Source organism: Hyperoodon ampullatus, assembly GCF_949752795.1.
Source record: "Hyperoodon ampullatus genome assembly, chromosome: 6".
NCBI classification, from domain to species: Eukaryota; Metazoa; Chordata; class Mammalia; order Artiodactyla; family Ziphiidae; genus Hyperoodon; species Hyperoodon ampullatus.
In genome coordinates, this window is record NC_136919.1 from 119,660,022 (window position 1) to 119,676,918 (window position 16,897).

Below are 16,897 nucleotides of genomic sequence, written 5' to 3' on the forward strand. Positions count from 1 at the left end.
CTGACCCCAGACCTCCTGTATCAGAATTCCAGCGTGGGGTGGAGTGGTAGGTGTGAGAGTATTTTTCCAAAAGTTGCACAAGTGATTCTAAGGTGTAGGGTTGTGAACCACTCTTCTTGTGTAGCCCACTAATGACAAGGTACAAGCAGGCCTCATTTTGGATTTTTTGGTCTAATTTGTCAGCATCAAGGAGTCATAGCTTCTCAGTGTGCAATACAATTTTTAATAGTAATCAGGCCATTTAATAACACTGTGTTTGTTCTCTCGGCTGCAAGGATACCATGATCTCCACTTGGCAGGTTAGTTTTGCTGACATCTCATTATGCCTGCCTATCTCATGGTGGGTTGGGAGTTGGTGCTGGTCTAAGAAATAGACATTGATCAACCCGACCACATAGGTCCTTTCATGTTCTGGAAAAAATAGTTCAAAGGGTGTGAGGGCCAGCCTCAATGATCAGCAGGTTGGATAGAGAAACTAGTGAGCCACTCTCTCCTAGACTAGTTACCTACTAGTTAGCTTTGTAGCAGTAAGAAACGTCCAGTAGCATGAAGAATTAATGGTTGTAGGGTATTGTTTTCCTGAGGAATTTTCTTGATAAAATACTCCACCGTGTTTATAGCACTCCTCTGAGAGAATAATCACTGAAGGATAAGACACCCCCCGCCCTTGTCTCCCCATGGTGGACCAGAAAAAAATTACAGTTGCTCTAACAGTATTTTTTTCTACTTTTCAATCAATAGGATGCTTTTTAAAGCTTACGTTTCTCTTTGGACACTTTAAGTGACGATGAGACAAAAGAAAAAAAAAAGTCAAGATAAAATGACAGTATAGACACTCCTCAAATCCTATAATGAACTCCACAGGGCATCCAATTTTGATGTATTAGGATTTTTTTTATAATGAGTACATTGTTGGAAATCACATTTTCTATCTGCAGGAGCTGGAGATGAAACTGAGCTGACATCTTACCTCTTTTTAGTTAATTAGCAAGAGGAAAGTAGTGGTTTGAATCTTGTATGGGAAAGGGTGGTATTAGTCATCCACCTTTCCCCTTCAAACACCTGGATCTTTTTTTGTGCTGTTTGATTTGGTTTAACGGTTTGGTCTTGTTAGCTGGAAAAGATGAGGGAAATTGAAGAACAGTTATTATTTAATGAAAAAATAACTATAGCTCACTTCTCCCCTCCATCTTGCCTGTAGGATAAATAAAATAGAGCAGGTCTTTTTCCTCCAAAGAGCAGTTCTTTACCTGGATTCACACTGTAAGCAGTGCTGGCGCTGCAAGAGTCTTTTGTTGTCACTGTATTAACATTTGCCACCTTTGAATCCCTAGCACTTAGCACAAGTACTGGAACTTAGTAAGCATTCAGGAAATATTGATTAATTAATGAGTAAATAAAACATTGTGTTGACCCATATAGTAAGGTGTTCAAGTTGCATTCATTGTGTCTAATCCCTTTCTCCAGGTAGTAGCTATGTCTGTTCGAAGATGTATGCTGAGGTTTACATAGAACTCAACGGTTAGGGACAGAGGCCAAGCAGGGCATGGAGGTATGTCTCCATTTAGGGGACTGGTCCTCTGTCGGGTGAGCACGTCTGGGGCTGGCACGGATGCTCATCCAGATGAAGGCTAAGTAAGTGGCAGAAACATTTAGCACAAGACTCCTCTGATCTGAATGTGTTTATTAATGTCACCTCATGCGCCTGGTCCTAGGGGATGACAGAGAAGAGCCACTTTCCTGGTTCCTCCTCTCAAGGAGCCCCCTTTGTACGTGGGAAGACTAAGCAAGCACTTGAAAACAGCCAGCACCCAAGTGTTGCACTGTGTGTGACTGATCCCAAGTGCGGTAAGCATCCAGGGGGGCTGGATCCGTGGTGCCTGGTGGAGAAAGATCAGGTTTTTGAGTCCCCTCTGTGTGCTACTCGCTGGACCCTATCGGCTACATCCATCATCTCTCTTCATCACAACGACCCGGTGAGGGACCTCAGGGGACCTGACTCAGTCGAAGAGCCTGAATCTGAGCACAGTAGACCTGACAGCATCCCGCCTGGGGTGCTTTCTCCCATGCACCCTGCCTCTTCTCAAGGTCCCACCCTCAGGCAGGGCTTCCTGGAGGAAGCAGCACCTCCAGGGACCTTGAGAGTAGGAGAGGGCTTGGGTTGCAGGTGGCTGGAGCGAGGGCACTGCAGGCTGTGTGTGGGCGGGACAAGAGGAGCTGGGGGTTGATGTGGGGCTGTGGAGTGTCTCGGTCAGGGAGACGGCATGGGGCGATGTGGTTGGCACACCCCAGCTGTGGAGAGAGAGGCCCGGTGGCCAGGAACTCCGGAGGGCAGAGGACAGCTGTGAGCGGCAGGGACGGGGGTGCGTTGTGCTCTGGCCAAGCCCGGTGCGGAAGCCCAGGCCCCGAGCACGCGGCCCCGTGCCCCTCAGCCTGGGTGGAGCCCGGCCGTGTGGCTCTCGACGGGCAACCTGTTGACTGTGAGGTGTGGCCCAGGGCTGGGCCTTGACCTAGAGAGGGGCGAGCAGGCCTCGAGGTCTCTCACTGCCCTGCGGAGACAGCAGAAGCCCGGCCCACGGCTTCTGCCCGGGGACCGGGTGCTGTCTCCACAGCCTCCCGCCCTCCGCGCCCCCGACCCCCGCCATTGCAGCAGCAGGGGCCCTGGCCCCGGCAGGTGTGCACGGTCTCCATCTCTCTCTGCTTTTGTCCTCTGCATCCCCACCAAGCCCCCTCCCAGAAGGCAGGCTTCCGCTGCCCTGGCTTCCGCTCTTCCTCACACGCTGGGACCACGCAGGTCTCGGCTGCTCGGCTGGGTGGCCCTTGGGTCTCCCCCGAGATGAGCCCACCCCCAGGAGCCCCTCGTGGGCTCAAGCCGCCCTTGGTGCAGGCGGCCCTGCTCCTTCTCCTTCTGGAAATCTCCTGGCATCAGATCTGCCCGCCCCGTCGGGGAGGAGCCACCACTTCTAGAGGGAGTTTGGAGTGTAGCTGTCACCCCCAGTCTCGCTCGCTCCGCCCAGCGCGCTAGCTGTGGGATGCTGGCCACCCGTCACTGCTGCCCACCAACCTGCAGTCACTTGGCTCTGACCAGAGGGAGGTGGCCTCCCAGGGTCCCAGCCCAGGGGGCAGTGGACGCGTCTGCTCATCTCAGTTCGGCAGCTCTGTGCTGTCTCCTGGCTACACCGACTCTGGGGGACAGAGGTTCTCGTAGGAAGGAAATTGTCGACAGCCACAGTACGGTAGGACACAGCTTCTCCAGGGAGGCAGGATCCCAGCCTCAGCTTCTGCTCCTGGAGCCCTGTTTCTGGAGGTTTCTTTTTACCCAAATTAAGCACCCTCTCATTAAACCCCTGTCCTTTTATTTCTGATTCTAAAGTGGGGACTCACACTTGAAAAACACAGTGTTTCTCCACCACCCTACACTTCATCAAAAGAGTGAGAATCTGGGTCCTTTATGGTGTGGACGAAGGCCAGACCACAGTCCCCGTTGGGGCCAGAAGGCGCCCGCTGGGACTGCACCTCAGCACCCGGGTCAGTGGTTGTAGACACTCGACTGATATTTCTATCAGTCGAATGGATAAATGAAACCAGAATTATCCACTTACAGAGATATGTGTTTTCTCCTGCAGTTTAGTCCTTATGGGGAGGGGTCCATGCTAAGGAAACATAAAAGGGTAACAACAATAGAAGCATCACATTTGTGTATAGAGAGCTGGCATTTTCCCCAGAACTTTCCCACAAATGACCTCATTTAATCTTTATGACTCTTCTGTCACAGAGGTTATTTTTAATTCCTATCTGAAATAGTAGGAGATGCTGGATCACAGTCGAAAAAAGTGTTAAACCACTTGTTAGAACTATGGCTTAAGTTACTTCTAGTGACATTAATTCTCATCTTTTCCCACTCCATCACAGCTGAGTAGAGTATAATTCTAATAATTCAGCTTATAATAAGACATAGAGACTTAGACTCCTGTGTGCCAGGCACGGTTCTCGCTCCCCATTTTGCAGATGAGGAAACCGAGGCATCAAGTGGTAAAGTAGATAAAGAGCCTTTGATAGTGGGTGTGGGCCCCCTAGGTAAGGCATGGCTCATAGCCAAGGAGCTGTGATTTGAACCAGCGTCTTCCTCCCTCCCTGGCCCTGCCCAGGTCACGCAGCTGCCGAGTAGCAGAGCCAGAGCACAGCCCAAGCAGCCTGGCTCGAGTGTGTGCTTCTCACCAGAGCACAACACTGCCCCCTGCTATCGTCCCCCTGCCTTCCTGTCTCACCAGCTCCTGGCCTCTTTTCCGGTCTCATCTGCTGGGTAGGCCACCTCCCTGGTTTCTCCCCAGCCCACCGGTAGTAAAAACTAATCATGCTGACCTGGAAGAGTTGAAGATCACATTTTCCCCATGGGATAGAATGCTGTCACACAGGTCTTTAAGAAATGGCTGATTTGTCTTGGGGTTCTCTTTAAAAACACCTGGTTCTGTGGATGACTTGGCTTCCACAGAGCTCTAGCTGACTCTAGATGTGTGATTTTTCTGCCCCCAGAACACTGCCATGTGTGTGTCTTCTGGGATGTTTTGTCTTGTAAGGAATGACTGACCATAGCCTACCCCTTTGTGTTCCTTCACCTCCCTTTGGGGTCATGAGATAAAGTGACACGGGGGAAATGCTCAGAGAAGACATTCATCCTTTGCGTTTTTCCTTTCAAGGTATTTTTGAATGACAGCGTTAAAGCACCTATAACACTGCTGTGAACTGTTAACAAGCACATTTGCACATCACATCTATCATGCTATTTGCACGCTGTTATGTGAAGAAACAGCTCAAAAGTATTTTTAAGATATAGCCTTTTATCTTTGGAAGCACCAGAAACTATTTGCAGATTGGTCTTGGGAATCAAATTAGCCTAACACATCAGTGAGCTCCTGGAGGTGTGGGCATTTCTGTAAGTGGTTCCTGGCCCCTTAATCCTTCTGATCATTTGCACTGTGTATTTTTATACAGGCTCTTGTACTTTGGAGAAATAAAATAAAGAAACTTAAAGGTGAGTTTGACAAGGGCTTCTCCGCACTGTTTGTCAATGCAGATGGATCCTGAATTTTAATGGTAGTAGTTTCTTTTAAACAACCAAACCTCTTTAAACCTCTCCACAAATAATGTCAGTGCGCAGATTATGTCTAAAAGTGTTTGCTGGTGAGTGGAAATCTTTCCTGACCCTGTACTGCAACCATGAAGGAAGAGCCTAATCCTGGAAAATAGTCTTGACAGCCTGGATGTCAGTTACCTCCGCAGCTGTGATTTCTCATCTGGGCCACTGTCTGTGTGACATTTTGCTGTCACTTGATGACTCCGGGTGTCTACATTCAGGAGCCCAGCTTGGGGTCATAGAACGAACCAGACCTTGCGCCTCCAGTTGAAACCTGGTCAGCTGCCGCTTACCAGCCGTGGGATGTTATATGAAAAAACTTGTGGAGAGGCCTTGGTTTCCTCACCTGTAAAATGGGGGTGGCATCCCTGTTGTAAAATTGTGAGCAGCATCTGCGTGCCCATGTTCATAGCAGCTTTGTTCACGATAGCCAAAAGGTGGAAGCAGCCCAAGTGTCCATTGACAGATAAATGGATAAACCAAATGGGGCACGTACAAACAATGGAATGTTATTCAGCCCCTTAAAAAAGAAGGAAATTCTGACACGTGCTTCAACGTGGGTGAATCTTGAGGACATTCTGCTGATGAAATAAGCCAGTCACAACAGGACAAATACAATATGATTCCACTGACATGAGGTACCTAGAGGAGTCAAATTCACAGAGACAGGGGCTTCCCTGGTGGCGCAGTGGTTGAGAGTCCGCCTGCCGATGCAGGGGACACGCGTTCGTGCCCCGGTCTGGGAGGATCCCACATGCCGCGGAGCGGCTGGGCCCATGAGCCATGACCGCTGAGCCTGTGCGTCCGGAGCCTGTGCTTCGCAATGGGAGAGGCCACAACAGTGAGAGGCCCATGTACTGCAAAAAAAAAAATAAAAATAAAAATAAATAAATAAATAAATAATAAATTTAAAAAATTCACAGAGACAGAAGTAGAATGGCAGTCACCTGGGGCTGGGGGAAGGTAAAATTGGGGAGTTAGTGTTTAGCAGATATGAAGTTTTAATTTTGCAAGATTAAAAAAAGTTCTGGAGATGGATGATGGTGATGGTAACACAATGATGTGACTGTACTTAATGCCACTGAATTGTACACTTAAAAATAGTTAAGCTGGTAAGTTTTATGTTGTGTGTATCTTACCTCAGTAGAGAAAAATTGGAAAAAAAAATTATGAGCATTGAAGAACACCCAGTAGGTAAAGTGCCTGCCATATTATCAGTGTTCAGTAACTAGTAGCAGCTTTTACTAGGGTTTGGGATTATAACTAATGGTTGCGTGATATCTCATCACACGGCTGTACCATAATTTGTTTCCTTTTTGTTTGACTTTTGGATTTCTTATAGTACTCCACCATTGTAGCAATGATGGAATGAATTTTTGTGTTTGTGTATGTCTTTTCTATTATTTGGGGTTTATACCTTTGAGGTTGATTTCCTGGGTCACTTAATCAAGTTGAATTAATCTTAGTCTTTGGGACTCTTGCTTCTTATGCCCATGGGGTTTCAGAAGGGTGCGGTCATTTTCAGTGTCACCACCCAAGTAAGGGCGCCAGCCTCACAGTGTCCTCATCAGCACTAGGCACAATTTTAAGCAGTTTTACAAAATGAAATGAGTAAGAGATGGTGTTTTAATGTTTAATATACATTTGTTTGCTTTTATTTGATCACTGAAAATGTTGAGAACTTTTCATGCCTGGATCTACATTTATTTTTTCCAACGTGTATTGCCTGTTTACATCTTTTGCCTATATTTCTAGTGTGGTTTCAATGCTTTTCTTATCAAATTTTTTTGTCATGTTTGTAACCACATTGTTGCCATTTTTAATATTCAGACAGTCTTACTAGTTATGTAGTTAAATCATTCATTTAAACATTTCAAAGCACAAAATTATAAGATTTTAAAGTAGATCAAAAATGGTTTTGCAATAACATGGTTATTATACTTAATGAATCTTCTTCCCATAATTCCCTTATCATTCTTTTAATACCTATTAGCATAAAATCTGTTTAGATGTTAACTTACATGACTATAGTATTTGAATTAAAATTATGTAGGCTGACCAATTAAGAATAAAATATTAATAACCCAGTATAAAGAAGACATAACAAAAATTAGAGAAAATAAAAAATTAAAATTATTAATAAGCATGACATTTTTTACCTCACTAATAATTAAATTCATTAAAAATGACAGGATACTATCTTCCATCTATAAATTTGGTAGGGATTAACAACATTGTGATGATGACTGAGGCTGACCCTCAGACATGCTGCTGCCAATGGGGAGAGAAAATTGGGTCAACTTTAATGAATAGCAGTTTAGCACAAGGTGTCAAGTATCTTTAAAATGTTCATAAACATTGATTTAGAAAACTCCCTTATATAACTAAGGCTAGAGGCAGCCTCAAAAATGTAGAAAAAATATTTACATTCATAGGTAAAAATAGGATTCAATACAAATGCCCAATGACAGGGAATCATTGAATAAGTACTAGTATGGCCATCTTTGGAGTGCTATTTAGTCATTATAAATGGTATTTTCTAAAAATTTCAGTGATATGGGAAAACACTCACGATTTGCTGGTAAGTGGAAAAAGCATGATGCAGTGATTACAATAAAACAAAATGTGTGTCACGGTGCGAGTTTGTGTGTGTTTTGTGTATGTATGTATCTCGTACATATCTAGAAAGAAGTGCGTAAAAAGTATTGATAGTACCTATGTGGTAAGAGTATGGGTGATTTTTATTTTCTTTTCTATATTTCTGCACATTTTTTAAGCTTCATATTGTTTGCAAATCATCGTTTCTACAATCAGAAATTTTAACTGCTAAGGAAGACTAAAGATAATAAGTAGATCTCTCTCCTTTTCTGGATTCATGTTCCCTTTGCTCTCTTCGCTTTGATATATTGGACAGAACCCTGGACAAGAAGTCAGAAGGTGTTTTTTCAGGTTATGGTCCAGAAATTTGCTAGCTATATGACCTTGGGAAAATCTAACTCATATGTACCTGTTTGCCAGTTTGTAAAATGGGGATTTCTACCTTCCCTGTGTGTACAATTGGAGGGTTGTAAGAATTAAGGTGAGATTACCAACATAGGGGAAAACACTTCTGCAAACTAAGATGCAAATTCAAAGGATTCCCCAAACCACTGGGAGGTCTGATAATTTGTTAGAAGGACTCACGCAAGTCCAGAGCTGTTATCCTCACAGTTATAGCTGATTACAGGAAAAGGATACAGATCAAAATCAGCTAAAGGAAGAGTCACATAGGCAGAGTCTGGAAGGGTTCCAGGGCAAAGGCTCTGTGTCATCTCCCATGCAGTCAGGATATGTTACACTCCTGGCCTCCATGTGTGACAATATGCAGAGTATTGCCAACCAGGAAGCTCTCCCAAGCTTTGGTATCCAGAATTTTTAATTGGGGCTTCATTACATAGGTATGATTGATTGATTGCCCACATGGTTGAACTCAGGCTCTCGGTCAACCGATACTCTGTTACCCAAAGCCGCCACCCTCAGTCACATGGTTGGTCTTTCCGACATGGCAACCTCTACCCTAGGACTGTTGGCAGCTCTACCCTGTGATTCAGCGTGGCTAGCCCCACCCTAAGAGTATAGGTGTGCCCTCTCTAAATGAGGACACTCCTATCAGGTATGACCTAGATTACCTACCAGAGCCAAGGCAGAGGCCAGCTACCTGTTTGGGCAAGGCTAAATTCTTTACTACACACAAGGTGACCGAAAGAGATGGGAAACAAATTTAAACATAGAGATGATGTTAGTATGGAGGGGTCTATTATTTACCATGTTCTAACACTGTAAAATAAGAGAGGGCATGAATTCCACAGGTACAAGTGGTACTGCAAGTACCCGCTTCCCTGATCCTTAGAACCTTGGGGACCACCTTTGAGAAGGGAGTGTGCTAACAGCGGGAGCTGCAGAGAGGCTTTTGCTACAGTAGTTGTTTACCACAGAGACGAATTAGGCTGAGAAAACACTTACCGTCCTGCTGGGTATATGAATCTGACCCTCGCGTCTGTTAACAGCACAGCAAATATGTCTCTCTGTTAAAGAATATATCTAATGTGAAAGAGTTATAAGCCTGTTTTTTTCTTGGGTTTCTCTACCTGGCACCATCTCCCTCTGTAGTGCAGCTGAGCTTACTATGTACAGAGAAGGGGGGGGATGATAAAAATAAATTGGCTCATTCCCCTTGCAGAGTTTCAAATCTCTAGCACCATGTCAGGTTGGATCCATAAGGTTTCATAAGAGTGAGATTAGAAAAATGAAAACCCGAGTTTATTTTCTCATGGAATTAAAACAAAATTAGAACACAATGAAGAGAAATCATCATCCTCAGGAAACTTGCTCGAGGACAACCGTGTGCTTTTATGGAAAAAGAACCAGCGACAGAGACTTAGGATGAAAGCATTAAAGTACGATTGTGCTCCCACCCTGCCTTCAGAGGGAAGAATTTCAGCCTTTGTCTAGTGGTTTTTTGGAAACAAATAACTTGTCATAAATTGATGTTGTCAGTAAATTTGGGTTGTACGTTCTGTTTCTTTCAAGGAAGAACTGGCCACGCAGAAGTAGTCCGAGTGGTATACCAGCCAGAACGCATCAGCTTTGAGGAGCTGCTCAAGGTCTTCTGGGAGAATCACGACCCGACCCAAGGTAGATGAGTGAGCCAGTATTTAATTATCTTACTAATTACAGCTGGGATAATTAGTGTTTGAACTGCATGGAAGAGATGAACCTTGAAATCACACAGGAGCTCAAGAATATGATTGCAGACATTTATTGACGGAGATGGGGAGGGGCTGGGGGGAAAGAGGGCGAGAGAATAAAGGCACAGCCACCGTCTGCGCCCCTCCCCCTTTACAGCTGTCAGGGGTGGGAAAATTCCCACAGAGAAAGACACCAGACAATAGAGATTCGTTCACCTTTGATTATTGCATTATTCCTCCTTAATGCGGTCTTTTGTCTACAAAATTAAAGTGTCTTTCTAGCAGCTCCAAAGTTTTCCTGATTTATGGTTCCTTTATTTCCCTGAATTTATTTAGCCTTTCTCATCTTTTGACATTATCAGCCTTTTTTTTTTCTTTTAAATGTCTGTGGGTGATTTAAAAAAAAAAGAACATAAAGGTAAAATGCAGTATTCAGTGGTTCTACAATGCTTGGGTTATTTAAATATTTCATTTGTCTTCTTTGGAATTTATTATATGGAGATATTAATATATTTGGGCTGTAAACAATGGTGGTCAGGAATTTTATCTGAATGCACACACAAGCAAAAATCTCATGTTGGCAAATATTATTGTAATATTCAATAATGGAGTAACTTCCAGATTTCATCTTAACAGCCTTACAAGCACTGCTTTGCCAGTGTGATGATCTGATATCATGAGGCTTATGAACTGAAAAGTCCTGTATATCCGATGTGATTTTCATGTAGCAATCGGTCTATTTAACGGAAATATTTTCCCTTTGGTGCCAGATTTTGGAGGAGTGGGTACGCCATGTTGGCTATTTCCTGATGAATGGATGTGTTTTTCCAAATGTGCATTGTGCTTTGGGGTGGGACCTTACCAAGACCCCAGCAGCATAGGTTGGTGAGTCCTGAGTTCTGGTTCCACTTAATGCCAGGGTGGTTTGCCAGAGGGCAAAGGTCAGAGCTAAGGCAAGAACAGCAAAATGATCAACGAGCCAGGGTCAGGCAGGTCCAGGGTCCACGTACATCCAGCAGGGTGGGTAAAGGCCGGGAAGGAGGCCAGGAGCAGGCTCTCCATGACAGTGAAGTCTGGTTGACATGGGGGAATGAGTCCCTGGTGGGAGAGCAGTGAGGTATGGGGCAGGGGAGGTACAGGACTGGTAGGGCAAGAGTACTATCATCGGAAGGTTCTGATGCCACCCCCGTTTGGACTACTGGACTGTCATATCATATGAGAACGGCAAACCTAATGGCTTAGACACGCATGGCTCAAAGGGAAACTGACTGGTGAGCATCATAAATAAGGATAGTGACAGCCAGGAACTCATGCTGGGAAGCCTTTGGTCCAGATGGAGCAGCCATTCAGCCTCTTGGCTCTCAAAGCTGAGGGTCAGGCAGGATGCTGAGGGCTCCAGAGTTCTAAGTGGAGACACCTATCAGGAGCCCAGGCAAGCCTGAAGTCATGGAGGAGACAGGCTCCCCGCAGGCCCACAAGGCTGGGTATGTGGCCTTGGCCTGACCATCCATAATGCCATGTCCCGATACAACCACCTTATGCTTGGCCCCCACAAAATTTCAAAGAGGGTGAAGTCCGTCATCCACTTCTCTCTCCTTACTTCTCTTAATGTCTTACCCATTTTATCACATCTTTACTAGCACACCTCAGTTATTAGGTCACTAGTTCTGGCCCCTGAATCTCAGGGGAATTCCACCTTCAAAAGAACTTTAGGAGAACCTCCTGTTCTCCCCATCCCATGGATCAGATTTGTCTCAACTTTGCCTCAGTCCTCTTTGAAATTCTTGGTTTACTCTCTGTATTAATTTGCTAGGGCTGCCATCATAAAGTATCACAGACTGGGTGGCTTAAACAACAGAAATTAATTTTATCACAGTCCTGGAGGCTGGGAGTCTGAGTTGAAGGCATTGGCAGGGTTGGTTTCATCTTGGCTTGTCGATGGCTGTCTCTTCCTCATACAGTCTTCCCTCTGTGTGTGTCTGTGTCCTGATCTCCTCTTTGTATAAGAACACCAGTCAGATTGGATTAGGGCCCACCCAGATTACTTCATTTCATCTTAATCTTTAAAGTCTCTATCTCCAAATGAAGTTACACTGTGAAGTATTGGAGGTTAGGGCTTCAACATGTGAAGTGTGGGGAGAGGTGGGACACACTTTAGCCCATAACACTGTCCAATAATGTAACCGGTTGATGTGCTGTTCTTCCAGAGGTATTTTTTTTTTCCTAACAAGGTGTTCATAGGCTCATAGACTGGAAGAGACTTTAGAGGTCATCTGGTTCAATTCTGTGAGCCAGAAGATGAAGTTGGTAATGATGGGATGATAGGGGTCACAGACAATGGGACTGGAATGTCGAGTGACCTATTTTTTACACTGGTATTTTGGACAAATTATACATGTAGGAGGAGAGGTTTTCTACCCTTGTGTATTTTTGTTTCTGCTTAGAGTAGTGCTTCATGTAATATATACAATCACACATATGAAATCACAAGATATCTGATCTTCCCGCGTTATTATTAGAATTACTTTTTTAGATAGTTCAGTGTAATGGGCCATGGTAACAATCTTTTTCTGCCTTGTAGGGTTTCCTAGGACCCTTCTGGAAATAGGGCCAATGGAGTGATCATATGATCCAGTCCTGATCGATCAGTATCTTTTCCTGTTGTCAACAATGTTTGATCCAAGGAACAGGCATGTGACCCAAGCAGAACCAGCTAGAGTCCTTCCCTGGGACTGTCGTATGTTCTCAGTTTGTTGCAGCTGCCGGGGTGGGTGCTCTGTATGGGGAATGACGTGCCCACCAGAGAAGCGAGGGAGGAAGATGAGCAGAGACGCTGAGAGATGAGAGATGGGAGGAGAAAACCCTCAGGAGGCTCTGAGGCCCTGAGACTCCTCATTCCTGCAGCTCTTCCTTCAATTCTGAGAGCTCTCCTGTGAGCTCTTCAAGCTAGGAGAGCTACTAGGTATTCCCTTCCTTTTTTTAACTTGAGCTAGTTTGTTGGCTTTCTGTTACTTCCAACAACAACAAAAACCCTAACTAATCCGCTTAACTCAATTTAAACAATGAGCATTATGCTCGATCATTATATTCAGTAGCTGTTAGTTAACCGTGTTCATCTGGCTCCATAAATCAGCGGTCTAAAGCCATTTGAATGGTTTTATCATTGACTCAGACACCAAGGGGCAGACACTAGAAATTGTTTCTTCAAGACCTGTTGGTGGTTTGATTGGAGGTTCCTTGGTAATTCAGAATTAGGATTTAGGATTTGGGACATGTGGCCTGAGAACATATCAGATGCCTTTTCAATATTTCTGAAGTATTGTGAAAGACAAGCATTCATTAATGACATTTGTCTTCTGTCTGCTCTTTTTTCCAGGTATTCTGCTAAGTGGTGCTAGATCACTAAGTGGTCTGCAATAAGCAGCAATATCCAACATTTTGGTTAACACACAGGGAAGATCCATTTCCATAGGAAGAAAATAGTTAAATCCCAATAAACTGAGATCAAATGAGCATTCACATAAACGTGTGTAAGATCACAGACCAAAATGTTAACCTGAAATAATTAAAACAAGTATTGGTTAACCCTGGGAGATTAAAAGCAAAAATATAAGTTCATAAGAAGTCTGGTATCAATGGATTTAATATTTCCAGGGAACTCTGAAGGTCTAAAACGTGTAATCATGTAATTTTTCTGAGGTAAGAATTTGAAGTCCACTTGCTAAAGGATGGGCATGCGGCAGGAGATAGCTGAGCTGCAGGTGAACTTGGCCATCTGAACACAACTTCTTAATTCTCTACCTGAAGTCACACGGTGACTCTTATCACATTTCACAGTGAAAAGTGGCCCAGAAAAGAAAAGCACCCAGTAGGGCAGGTGGGGGAAGTAGAGGTGTGTACGACTGATTACTCTTACTCAGAAAATGGACGTTTGTAAGGACAGAAGCATGTTGGCTTTGGAGGAGACTCGGGTCTGTGAAGCAATAGTCCATTGTAGGTTCTTTTCAGAAACAAGAGTGAGTGATTCCTCCACTTGCTTGAAGAATGCTCTTACCTGTACCAGAATTACTTATCAACAAAAAGACAAAACTCAAGTAAAAGTTGAGATGACATTGATCTTTGATGTGATGATAGGCCCGCCCCGGACACACACGATTCTCAACAGCAATAGGCCTCAAGGGAAATGTATTTTAATTAGCATGTTGAAAGGCTTTACTGCCTTGTTTATAAAGTTATGAAGGATTTGCAGGGGCCACTAAACATCTTTAGTTATAATTTACTTCACTTTGTGGGAGAAGCAACATCCTTGAGTGGTATTAGCAAATGCGGGATCTTGCTAATGACAAGGGTCTACTATAGTAGAAAGAGCAAGAATTTAAGCTTAAGTTCCCTTTCAGTTAAATCAGATCTTCACGGTATAGACCAGACAGAGAACATCCTGCATGTGCTTCCCTGCTTCAGGGAACTAAAGCAGCTCTCACAGTATCTGTCCCAGTGGAAAGGAGGAGATCCCCGTGGTCCCCCATTTTGAAGGGAGCAGATCTGGTAAGAGCTATCGGAAGTGTGGGCTTTTAAAGATACAGGGAGCCCAAGACCCGTTATTCCACAGCCAACAGGCAGTGAGTCCTGAGAGAGTGCTGCTCAGTGGATTAGCTTCAGGTGAAGTTTACAGATGACTGGCCAGTCAATGGAATAGTCTTCTCTCTGAATTTACCACGAAACCTCTGCTTTTGCCGAAGCATTCAGATACCACTGTTTAAGCGAATGCGTCCTGTTCTGGCTTTGTCTTACTCATGGGACGAATACAGGTCCTCCAGCCTCCTGAGGAAAGTGTGCCCCTTCCTGACCGTGTGGTCCCCAAACTCCCCCGGTCTCCAGACAGCATGGCAGAGCCCCACATTTAGATTTGGGTTCTGGCACCAGAAGGACCTCTTCCCAAACTCAGAAGCTTGACCAAGATACTTACTCAGTCTGAAACTCTGTTTTCTCATCTACAAAAAAGGGATAGTAATATCTATCCTGCGTACTTCTTGGGCTCTCATAAGAATGAAATGAAATGATGTGAAAATCACTTGAAAATGTCAAGAACCATGCAAGTGGCCGCTTTGTCGTTGTGTTCTTCTCAACACAACAATACAGCTTCACCAGTCTTATTTAGTTATTTTTATATCCTTGACTTCTGTGGGAAAATATTTACCCTCTGCTTTCTAAAGGGTGGGTTTTCTACCCACAGAGGTTCTTTTGTACTTCTTGCTAGTTGGAAAGATTTCAACACTGTTCGTGTTCTCATTCTATGATGAAACTGCTGGCGGTGATGGTGATGAGGTTGGTGGGCAGAAACCTCCTCGCGTTTGCTGCTGACACAGTGCTCAGAAGAACCAGATAAGATCCCAGCGTCTCATGCTTGCTCTGTAGCCCTGTACCTAGCACGCTCTGTGCATGCATTCCATCATTTCGGTCCTCCTATTCCTGCCGGAGGAGGCAGGGCCCAGACGCTGTACCTTGAGCCAAGCCACAAGCGCACAAGTGCACAACGTGGAGACTCAGCTTTGCCTGACTTGATCCCATAAATCTGACTCCTCGATTCCAACCTGTTTCACTCTCCTCGATCCTGGGGAAAGGACAGCAGCACCGTTTATGAAGCACCCCTTATGGGCCAGTCTTAGTGGTAGATGCTTTATACCTATCATTTCATTTAACCCTTACCATAATCTTATGAATTGGGGTTCACTGTCTTCGCTTAACAGAAGAGAAGCAATGAGGTTCCAGAAGGCTGACAGTCTTGCTTGATGTAGTTGACAATATTTGGACACAGCTCTGACTAAAGCCCAAATCTATTTTCTTTCCCCTACACCAGAGGGGTCCATGCTTCTTGACTAGGAGGACCTCTTCTAAAGATAAACATTTTTCAGGACGCCCCATGTGATATAGTTGTGCCCTTAGTAACCTTTTTAAAGCAAATATATGAAAATGCTATTGCAAATTTAATCACTTTAAACTGAATGCCTGTTTTATTAACTAGCACAATGTCACGTACCTCTGGAAAATGGAAATGCCCACATGCATAATGCATTCCACAGCCTCTAGGCCATGCCTGCTGCACAGTTGGATTTATGGACCTCTAGTAGTAGCTCCCGCCTTCCCAGGGGCTGGGGCCACAGGTGGGGAACTGCTCTGGTTAGTGGTGGCCTTTCTGCAGAGGCCTTCTGGCTGAGACTGCAAGCTGACCCCAATATCAGTTTCCCTACTTCTGAAGGATTGGAATTTTAGCTGGATGTGCAACCACCAATAAAGACTAAATTTCCCAGACTCTTTATGACTAAGTATAGCCCCATGTCTGAATTCTGACTACCAGAGCATGAGTACCAGTGATGGTGTCAAATTCTGTGTTCGGTACACTTAGAGGAAAGGCCATTCTCCTCTTCTTTCTTCCTTCCCACAAGTTACTTGTGGATGCAGTGATGAACCGTCTTAGACCACAGGGGTGGAGGCCTCACCCTTGTACCTGAGGAGCTACAAGATCGAAGGCTCCAGAGTCAGTATCCCAGGCTGGACTCTTTATGCAAGAACTTCTTTAAGCTATTGTTATTTTGGTTCCTTTTAGGCCTTCTTTTCTTTTTCTTTTTTTTTTTTTTTCTTACAACAGCTGAACTAATCCTTACTAAAAATTGCCTTCAACTGTAAGCTGGTGATGAACTCCCAGTCACTCCTCTGAAGATCTTAATTAAAATGCTTCCTTAATTAAAACAGCTTTAATCAAATCTGTTAAGAGTATGGACTCTGGGGTTAGAGGATATGGCTTTACCCAGGCCTGCCACGTACTGGCCGTGTGGCCTGGGGAGGTTGCGTCACTCACCGCCTCCTTTCTGCCTGTCTCTGCCTGGCCGCTGGGTCGTGGCTCTCACTGCTTTCATCTGGCCGCCACAGTCGCCTCCCAACTGGCCTTGCCCCCTTTCCTAATCCAGTACCCATAATGACCCGTCAAAAACACGAAACAAAAGTATGTCCCTCTGCTGCCTGTTCTTTGGGCTGATAC

At 44.7% G+C, this 16,897-nt stretch overlaps 1 protein-coding gene across 1 annotated transcript in view; it reads left to right on the forward strand.

Annotated features, from left to right (window-relative positions):
* MSRA (methionine sulfoxide reductase A) overlaps nucleotides 1-16,897 on the forward strand; it is a gene marked incomplete at its 5' end in the record, with an annotated part of 234,894 nt that overhangs the window by 96,161 nt on the left and 121,836 nt on the right. Inside the window, one exon of the mRNA XM_079706760.1 lies at nucleotides 9,704-9,808. Within this exon, the coding sequence (XP_079562886.1) occupies nucleotides 9,704-9,808 (105 nt within the window). The remainder of the gene's footprint in view (nucleotides 1-9,703; nucleotides 9,809-16,897) is intronic.